We start from the raw sequence: 10,972 nt of genomic DNA, 5'->3' as shown, positions 1-10,972 counted from the left end.
ATACCTATTTATTATATTATTCTATAATATAAATAATAATATTTTATTAGAATTGCTAATATATATATAAAATAGATAATTTTGAAGTTTAAGAATAAGCTTTTTCGAAGAAAGGAATAGTATTACAAATCACATTTAATTACAATTGTGATTGCTTATATATATATTTATATATAAATTTAATTATATGTATATAACTAATATATAGAAGTACTTTATAAATGCTTTACTCTCGATTCTATAGTTGTAGATTCTAAGAATAAATTGTACCCTGCTCTCGCAGTTCTTCTAAGGCAAAGTGTCACAGTGAGTGGGTGAGTAATTTATTTAGAGCGGATATCTTATTATTGTAAATATTTTTCTATTTATCTATCTATCTATCGAGAAATAATTATCTGAATTTTTCTTTTCGTGAAAAATATAATAGTATCGTTCGAATAACGAGTTACTTGTGGAAAAGCTTGGGATGGGATAATGAGGTTTATATAGGTATCGTGGAATAGAATGGAATGGGATGGAATGAGATGGAATGGTTCGATGTGTAATTATATAGGGATGTGTATATATATCAGTATTCGTATGATTACCTATGATTATGATTATGATTCCCGCGTAATGGAATCCTCTAGATGTATATACATACCCTCATATCTAAATAATTCGAGTTTTTCTTCTTCTTTGAGTACCGGTATAAGGATACGAACGGTACTTAGAGTAGAATTTGATATCCAAAAATTTGTTATAAATTGTTAGAAAGGGTATACTAGTAGTACCGGTATATATTAATTCATCTCGTCTTCCACATCATACATTCATCGATGAGTACTATATATCTATACCTATACCTACATCTATATCTATATCACAACTTCCCGGTCATTATATATTCATCTCAACCCAAAACGCGCATCCATCCCATCCCATCCATCTCTTCTCCTATCCCAACGCCATGCCATCCATCTGCCGAGTTCGAGTCAAGTCCCCCCTTCCACCCCCCTCTCCCCCCCCCGAAATAAAAAACTCCACTTATTAAGCATAAAGCACCATCAATCGCACTAAACCCCATTCATCCGTATTCGTTTAAAAAACCAGGTAGATACCTCGGAAACGCTCCTCCCCCCACACCCTCCCTGCCAATCATCTCAAATCTCAAATCTCAAATTACGCATTTTCGCCTGGGCATACCATTCCCATTCCATGTTCTTCTCCATCAACCAATCGCCAACCAAATTTCCCAATTTCCAACTTCCGATTATGGAACACGAGAGAGAAAGAAAGGATTTCCCAAGTCAGAGCACGTGGAGGAAAGTTAAATACAGTATCAGACCCAAGCCCCATTCTCTACTATTCCCCATCCAGTCGTATACTGTCGTAAAAGTGCGCGTTGAGTAGCGCGGAGGTGGGGAGGCTGTGTGTGTATCTTTTATCTACATATATGTGCTTTCTCGTCGTTTGTGTATCTTGTCTGTCTGTTTGTCTGCTTCTGAATTTATACGTTTACTTTTATTTCACTCTGGTTTGCTTTGAGGTCTTGAACAATATTATACTATACTACACTATACAAGTGCGCAGACGTTCATCGGTATCGTAGTGTGTATAGTATATAATAAAAAAGCACTTCTTTTTCGACACACCCTCGCCCTCCTCCGCGGCCCGCCCCTTCAAATCTTTTCTTCGAGAAACATACTATACAAAACGCGCCATCCTTCTCCAACTAGGTACAGAAAGCAAAAATGTCCGACTCCTCCGCCCCAACAGATCATCCAGCCTACAAACTTTACCGCTACACGCCGAATATAGCCGCGGCCGTGATTTTTCTGCTCGCCTTCGCAGCTACGACGTTGTATCACATATACCAGATGATCCGGGCTCGATCATGGTACTTTACTCCTCTTGTTATTGGCGGTCTTTGTATGTTTGTTTTCTCATTTCTTCAACTCATCTCCATCTCCTTCCCAACCCCCCGCTCCCTCCATCTAAAACTGCATTCTCATACAATGCGCAAACAGTCGAGGTCGTCGGATACATCTTTCGAATTATGGCGCATTCCAACAAAGAATCCATTCCCATCTACAGCATTACCACGATTTTGATCCTGCTCGCACCGGCGCTGTTCGCTGCCTCGATATACATGGTTCTCGGACGACTGGTCGTCGCACTCGATGCCGAAGACTTATCGCCTATCCGTAAGAAGTGGATGACCAAGGTTTTCGTCATTGGAGATGTCATTGCATTTTTGAGTCAAGCGGCCGGTATGTTTTTTGTGTGCTCAGATTCCCGCTCCCCTGAATGCCGATATTGAGGAATATACATACTGACTTGGAGGTGGTTTGATATAGGTGGAGGAATTATGGCTAGCGGAACAGCCAGCGCTTTGGCGACTGGAGAGTATATTACGATAGCGGGTCTTGCCATCCAGCTTGCCTTCTTCAGCGTCTTCATATTCACCGCGACTCTTTTCCATCGTCGATTCCAAAGAACCACAAACACCGCGCCGATGAGAATGTCCGTCAACCACATTATGAAAAACAGGAATTGGGAAGCTCTGCTGTACGTTTTGTATATTACGAGCGCACTGATCCTGATCCGTTCGGCTTTCCGCTTAATCGAGTATGCTGGGGGAAATGACGGGTATCTGCTTTCGCATGAGGTTTTCGCTTACATCTTCGACGCAACGTTGATGTTTTTTGTAATGGTGATACTCAACCTTTTCCACCCTTCCGATGTCATGGGTGACAAGGCGACCTTGTATGGAAGCACGGGCATGTCTTTGCATAACCGGGGATCAGGAGTTTGAAGTCTGAAGAGGAATAGCTAGAAATCCTTGTGTTTGATGAATTGTAACTTGTTGGCGTCAATAATGTATTGTTTAACATAGATGCGAAGTAAAGAAATGGAATCTTGCTGTAACTAAATATAGTGGTACCTGACCATACCGATATTGGACGTACTGATAAAGTTATATCAATGTACCTTGATGTACTGCTTTACACCCATAAATCTTTTGTCAACATTGATATAACATTGATGATAAAAATAATCGATTAAATCTGGAAAGCTTTTACCACCTAATCAACTGAATAGAAATGAATAGATTCGGGACTAGGGAGACTAATTTGTTCAATCAATAACGTAATTTATTAGCATATCGACCATATCAGCATGTGGACCACTTGAAAATACATTAAAATTAAACCTTTTTCAATATTCTTATTTTAATCATTAATTATTATTTTGAAGAAAAAAAAATAAGAAAAAAGAAGAATAAAAAATAAGCTTTTTATAAATCTAGTATTTATATAAAAATTCCTATTATTTTATAAAGAAAATGGAAATTGTTACGATTTTCGTTACAGAAATATTATCTCTATAATAACTATTATAATAATTTCATTTTCCAATAAATGTTTCAAATTTTTTAATATTTATATAATTATATTATTAAATAAAGAAAGTGTATAGTTATATAAGAGTTGTAGTCTTAGCTTATCGCACACCACCTTATTTCATAATAAAATCTCTATCAAAAAGCTATTTTTTTATATAAATTAATTTCTTTAATTATTTTATTAAATATTGAATTATTAATTTGAAAATTTGATATATAAAAGATATTAGTATTTTAAATTTAAAAAAATAAATGGAATATTTTTAATAATTTTTTTTAGAAAAATTGTTGATTTTTAAAATTGAAATTTTTAAAAATTATTATATATAACATGTTTTATCATTATGTGAGCTATATCATTATATAGGCCACTTTCACCTCAATTATTATCTCTTTACTTTAATATGCAATTTATTAATAATCTATTATAAAAACAATTAATAAAGAAACACAAATCATTCTAATTATTAAAACTATTCAAAAAAACAAAAAATTAAGTATTTAAAAAGTTACTAAATTGTATAATATTTTGTATATAACAATTCAATACAAAATAAATGTTTTTACTTTTTATACAGAATATTAATACAAAACCCATAAGATTATAGAATTGAAAAAGAAAGTGATTATTCAATATATAATTGATATAAATAATAAAGAGTTTTTATTTAGATTTAGAAATATAGAAAATATAATAAATTATATTTTCAAATCAAGGAATACAAAGTGTATTGAAAAGCTTTAAATATATTGATTTGTAAAATATTAAATTGAATTAAAAATATATTTTAATTATATTTATAATTTTCAAAAAGCTTTTTACAAAGATTCTGAGCTTATTGAAAAATGGTTTCAATTAGTTTCGAATATATGAGCAAAATATAGTATTCTTGATTATAATTTCTATAACTTTGATAAAACAGGTTTTATAATAAATATAATATACCTTAGAATAATAGTAACTAATACTAAACAAAATGGTAAAAGCAAAACAATATAATTAAATAATAAAGAATAGATTATAGTGATTATATATAATAATAAAGAGAATAAAACTATATCTCTATTTCTAATAATTTAAGAATAGATTGATTTTTCTAATTAGTATATCAAAACCGATTTTCCTATAAATTGAATTATTAAATTTATATTTAATAGATAAATAAATAACAAAACAGATTTAGAATAATTGAAGTATTTTGATAAATATATTAAGAATCGAAGAAAAAGCAAATATCGAATATTAATATTAAATAAATATAAAAATCATAAATCAAAAGCTTTCAAATATATTATAAAAAGAATATTATTATATATTTATATTTATTAATATATTTAAGTTATTTAATTCAATTTTTTAATATAGATTATTTTAATATTCTAAAATGTTTATATAGTATTCAAATTAATAAATTTATTAAAATATATATCAATTATATTTTAAAAATTGAATTCTTTATAGTTTTTAAAATTGTATATAAAAAATCAATTATTTCTTAAAATATGAAATTAGGATTTTAAGAAATAGATTTAATTTCATTTAATTCTAAAACTATATTTTCGAAATTAGATATTTGAATTTATATATCTACTCCCTTTTTCTTCTTTTTCAATTTAAATCAATAAATCTTTTAAACCTTTTATAATCTAATTAAAGCTTTTTTTTAATTAATATTAATAACACCTCAAATAACTTATTATTAATCAAACTCCTTTACACTTATATTTGAAATTTTATTAGCTTTAATTAAAAATATAAAGAGATTAGCTTATAAGAATATACTTTTGAATATAGAGATTTATATATTTTGAATAATAAATAAAATATTAAATAAATATTAATATATAAAAGAAACTTAATTATATCAAAAAGGAATACTTACTAAATAAAAAGCTTTTAATATATTATTTTAATAAAAAATTGATATTTAGATTTGATATAATAAATATTAAAAAAAAAGGAATTCTAATAAAAAAATATTTTCTAATTAATATTATAATAAATACAAAAAGCTAGATTATAATTCAAGAATTTATTAAAATAATATAATAGATTCTAGATTATTAGATTTTTAATAGTTTTAATTAATTGATTCAATTGTTATTGAATAGTATAGATTTAAAGATATGAATTGAGGTGAAAGTGGCTTATATAATGATATGACCTATATGATGATAAAACACGTTAATACTTTTGCTATACAAAAAAATCCATTTTTTTGAAATTTTTGAAAGTTTTGATTTCAAAGATTTATAACTTCTTCAAAAAAATTATTAAAAATATTCTATTTATTTTTTAAAATTATTTTATTAAATTATTATTCTAGATATTTATTCAAAAAATTCATTTCATTTTTTGATTGAAATAATATATAATTCAAAAGTTAAAGAAATGAGGGTTTTTGATGTGTTTTCGCTTAATGTGCAATAAGCTGAGGCTACAACTCTTACAAACGAATTTTGTATGCAAAAAGGAGTGGCTCATATAATGATATGATCCACATGCTAATAAACTATATTAAGTCGAATACTCCACTTTCGGGCCACCCCTCTTTTGAACCACCCTTTTACACCAAAAATCACTTTTTTGATTTATTAATATATCTTTTAATATTGAATACAATTTAATAAAAATATATATTCATATAATTCGAGTTATTCCAATCCTATTTTGAAGATTTCAAGTTTCTAGATCTCTTGTGAATCGATTTATTAAACTTCAAAATATTGATTTTTTCAATTTATATAAAAATCATATACAAATTTGAAACTTTTATAAAATCTTTAATAATTTGTTAATAAAAATTGCTAAAAATAAACTATAAATTTTACTATAAATTTATAATATATTGATTTTGAAAAATCCTAAAAAAAATCGAAAATGCCTTATAAATAAATATTTAGAGAGGTACTCTCAAAATTGCAGGGATTATTTATACTACTCTTAACTCACTATATACTATATCTCTATATCCATTCATTTTTTTGAATTTCTATATAGATTCAGATTTGAAATCTTCAAAAAGATATACAGTTTTCTTTTAATGATTGTTGTTAAAAAGTTATTAAAGATTATATAAAAGCTCTAAATTTATATGTAATTTTCATACAAATTGAAAAATCGATATTTTGAAGCTTTAAATCTCAATCCAGAAAAATCCTAAAGATCTAAAAATTCTAATATAAGCCTAAAATAATTTGAATTATATGTATATAAATTTTTACTAATTGTATTCAATATTAATAGAGATATTAATAGGCCAAAAAAGTAATTTTTGGTGTAAAAGGGTGGCCGAAAACAAGGGTGGCCCGAAAGTAGAGTGGTCGACTTATAGCTAGGTTCTATTATTTAACGCCTGAAGAATTTTTACTAGAGAAAGCTGACCCCTAATGGCCATTTGGCCTGGACCCTTGTTTAAAGGCCGAACTTTGGAGTTTGTCCGAGGCTGCACCGATGATCAACATCACATAGTCTTACCGACGCTTTTGGGAAGGCAAGTAGGTCGGCGTGCGAGTCACCCAGGATGTATGCGCTTGTCTCGACCAGATGCTTTCCCCACCCCCGGAAAAACCAGAACGAGTCGAGCCGCTGCAATAAAACTCCAAAATAAGCAAGAATAAGAACGGCGAGAGGGTTTCGTTGAGTCAAAAGAATGAGATAGTCTTTGGAAATTATACCAGGCCACATAAGTCCAGCTGTAACTGGCGACGTCAAGCTTCTGTCTACCGTTATCTTCCTGATTACATCGAATGAATAAATAAGCTGTTGAACAGCATCTTGGCAAATTTTAGACGTCTTCGTGCATGTTTCGGCCTCACAGCGAGTAACAAGATCGGATAGAGCACGCAGCTCCGTAGTGACATCGCCACCAATATCGGGGTATAAATCTGTAGGCGGACCACTCCGTGTAGTAGCGTAGAGTTCATCACAGAAGATGTTTTGCTCCCACAGAGCATGCAAGCCAACCATGCCCCTGACCAAGTTGGCGCAAGCCAAGAACTCATCAATACCCCGATCGCCCTTACTTGACTCGAGTAACTTTCCATCTGCACGAATGAAGCAAAATCCACACATGGCCAGAAAGGCTGAGAACAAGAAAGCGGCGCGTTGACTTTCTGGCGAAATATCGCCAGTGTTTATGAGACGCCGGTACTCTACTAGTGCCGCATTTTGGTGGCGGGCAGCCTCCGCCACCATAATCTGAGAATTTTCGCAGCCATCAAGGGCAATATGTAAAGCAGATAGAGAGAGAATCCCGCGAAGAAGGAAACCGTTTCGCGTGGCTATCTGTACAACGGATGTTTGCCATACTTTCTGCTGTGGAATAATAGTGCTGAGAGAGTCATAAACATTGATCGTGTAGTGGTGAAGAAGTTTAAGAGCCTCAATATTATATGCTTGCGGTATGTGAAATGGTACTAAGGAGGCACCAGGTGATGATACTATGGCTTGAGAATGAGTATCAGACACCTGCTGTGAACTCGCTCTCGTGGAGGTAGAAGATGGTGGATTTCTCTTCGACAGATACGTGCAGGCAATCCAGCGATCTTGGCAATTCCCACAATTAGGAAGACGTTCATCACACTTATTGATCGTGTTAGATACGGATATTGTAGCAGATTGCGCTGCGTGGCTCATGATTACATACCTTGATGTGCTTCTGTTTGCAGGCGGTGCAACCCTTCCGCGACTTCCTATGAGGCCGTCTAGTTGCCATAGGAGCAAAGCAACAAAATTATCATGGAGTTCAATGACCAATTACAATAGTTTCATCAATAAAGCTAGAAAATCAAGATTGGACGGAAGAGTGACAAACTGTCTGGGGGGGGCACATATAGAGAGGTCGACGGCGTAGGGCTATGTAAAACACACTAACCGATTTCCCCACTATGTGCACGTCCCTACTACGTGCACGACTTTGGAAATATCAACATTATGGCTTCAAACATCGATGATATGCCTTTAGAGGCTCGTATAGAGCTTGCATTAGATCATTTGAAAGGGGTTCAAGCTCCTAAATACACCCAGACAGCTAATTTCTTCAAAATTGATCGATCCACGCTCTCCCGGCGGCATAGAGGTAAAACCACCTCGAGAAAACAGTTCCTCTCCGATACGAAACAAGCGCTTTCTAGTGATCAGGAGGAGGTTTTAATTGATCAAATCAACAAGCTGACACAGAGATCTATCCCTCCTACAAGCCGCATAGTCAGAAACCTTGCAGAAGAGATCCTAGGCAGAGAGGTGGGAAAGAACTGGACTAGCAATTTTGTCAAGAGGCATTCAACACGTCTTAAAAGTCGGTATCTCCGTTGCATTGATAATTTGCGTGTGAAAGCCGATAATGTTGCTATATTTGATTACTTTTATGATCTGGTTTGAGCTATTTTCTATTGTTGTTGATCTTTATTACCTAAAACGCTCTTGCTAATACCCCTCTTTTTTTAATTTAGTTGATAAAAGTGACCATAAAATACGATATACGGCCGAGAGATATATACAATTGGGACGAGAAGGGCTTTATGATCGGTATGGGGAGGACTATGAAGAGGATAATGAGTGCTAGCGCCTATAATAGAGGCAGAGTGACAAAAGCTAGGCAAGATGGATCAAGAGAGTTTATTACTCTACTGGCAGCTATATGTGCTGATGGGACAGCTCTCCCTCCCGCTCTTATTTATAAAGGAGACTCAGGGGATCTACAAAATACATGGGTTCAGGATGTAGGGGAGAAGGATAAAGCCTATTTTGGAGCCTCAAGCAATGGGTGGTCGTCGAATGCTTTTGGCCTATATTGGCTTATAAACGTATTCGACCCTGCTACACGTCGAAAAGCAGGTGGAAGATATCGTCTACTTATTGTCGATGGTCACTCTAGTCATGTCAATATGGAATTCCTTTCAAAATGCGATGAATTAAAGATTATTGTCTTAATTCTCCCCCCTCATTCTACACATCGACTACAGCCTCTCGACGTTGGAACCTTCGGTGCCCTTTCAACGAATTACAGTACATTATTGAATGATTTGATGCACAATAGCGGGGGAATTGTTGGTATGACAAAGCGCATGTTTTGGGGCATATTTAAAAAGGCTTGGGAGCTCACTTGTACGAGGCATAATATCTTACGATCCTTCGAAAAAACGGGCATATATCCTATGAATAGGAGTCTTACGATCGACTGTATTGCTCCGGAAGCTCCTTCTACGCCACCTACATCATTTAAAACTCGCAGGGATGCTCTTGCTACACCGTATACGTCAAAAGCGATGCGTAGAATGAAATTAGAATTTCGTCGCGCTCCCACCCATGAGATCACTTTAAAGCTTTTTAAGGCTGCAACTACATTAGGAGCTGAAGCTTCTATACAGGGGCATAGATCTAAAGGTTTAGAAGAGGCTCTAAAGCTTGAAAAAAGGAAAAGAGCTCGTTCAAAGCGTTTAAATCTCATTGGAGAGGAGGGGAATGGTGCGTTTTTATGGTCACCCTCTGCTATTATTAAAGCTAGAGCGTATCAAGAAGATAAAGCACTTAAAGAGGAGCAAGAGAAGGAAGCTAAGCTTCAAATAAAAGCTGAAAAGAAAGCTGAGAAGGAACGGAAGGAGATTGAGACGAAAGAGAGAGTATTGCAGAGGGAGGTTGATCGTCAGATTGCACGTGATGCGAAAGAGGAGGTTAAAAAGACTCTAAAATCAACGAAATCTCCAATCAAAAGAGATAAAAAGTTCCCCAAAGCTTCTTCTACTATAGATCTAACATCAACAAAGACTATAGAGCTCTCTGATGCTGTAGAGGCTAATAATTCGAAGGAGAAGGAGGAGGAGGTCATATTGCGATCTAGTAGAGGGCGAGCACTACGAGTTCCATCGAAATTCAAAATCTGAAGATTTTATTATGTTTTTAGATAGTATTATATCTTGTCATTTATCAATTAAATTGCTAGCTCTTTATCTTATAAATTGGAATTGTTATTAATTTTTAAAGTGATTCAAAATGGGTGATCAAGATCGTGCATATAGCAGGGACGTGCACGTAGTAGGGAAATCGGTTAAAAGGCGACCGAGCTTTTCTCCATTTTTATTATCTAGGCCAATCATATCATCAAACTGATCGAAAATTTATGTATTGAAAGTATCATGAGATTCAATTTAGTTTTTGAATTTTTTCATCAACTTATAGAGAGTCAAAGTTAAGAGCTCGAAAAATTCGAAAAATTTACTCATTTTGAATAAGGAAAAGGTTACTAGTGTAACAAATATCACATGACAATGTGATTACACATTACTCGTATACTAATCTTAGTTCAAGGCTAGCTTGAACTAAGCCACTATTCTGATCTAGATATACCGGTACCTAGGTACTGGAGGTAAAGATATCTCCTCAAGATCCCTTCAGAGTCTCTTTCCTCCTTGGCTTTCATACTTGTAGTTGTAGATTCTAAGGGTAAATTGTACCCTGCTTTCGCAGTTCTTCCAAGGCAAAGTGTCACAGAGATTATATTACAAAGCGTTACGGTATACAGTAAGTTTCTAACCTCTTATATTTCATCTATTTCATCTATCTCTGCATCTTATAAATCAAAG

General features: G+C 33.4%; 2 protein-coding genes across 2 annotated transcripts; one reads left to right on the top strand and one right to left on the bottom strand.

Annotated features, from left to right (window-relative positions):
- The first annotated feature begins 1,396 nt into the window (after positions 1 to 1,396).
- On the top strand, positions 1,397 to 3,069 carry EAE97_011043 (uncharacterized protein). The gene is made up of 3 exons (XM_038881558.1): positions 1,397 to 1,911; positions 2,010 to 2,252; positions 2,340 to 3,069. Exons 1-3 carry the CDS (start codon positions 1,734 to 1,736, stop codon positions 2,795 to 2,797), a joined length of 879 nt encoding a protein of 292 aa, XP_038727717.1. The 5' UTR covers positions 1,397 to 1,733; the 3' UTR covers positions 2,798 to 3,069.
- A 3,430-nt stretch (positions 3,070 to 6,499) lies between these two features.
- Positions 6,500 to 8,255, bottom strand: EAE97_011042 (uncharacterized protein). The gene is made up of 2 exons (XM_038881557.1): positions 8,038 to 8,255; positions 6,500 to 7,973 (listed from the first exon to the last, which is right to left on the bottom strand). The coding sequence occupies exons 1-2, from the start codon at positions 8,104 to 8,106 to the stop codon at positions 6,804 to 6,806; spliced, it is 1,239 nt and encodes a 412-aa protein (XP_038727716.1). The 5' UTR covers positions 8,107 to 8,255; the 3' UTR covers positions 6,500 to 6,803.
- Positions 8,256 to 10,972: the final 2,717 nt, after the last annotated feature.

The sequence above is a fragment of the Botrytis byssoidea genome, assembly GCF_014898295.1.
Source record: "Botrytis byssoidea strain MUCL 94 chromosome Unknown BBYS_032, whole genome shotgun sequence".
Taxonomy (NCBI): Eukaryota; Fungi; Ascomycota; class Leotiomycetes; order Helotiales; family Sclerotiniaceae; genus Botrytis; species Botrytis byssoidea.
The sequence above is the reverse complement of the archived record's forward strand: the minus strand, read 5'-3'. Positions and strand labels throughout refer to the sequence as shown.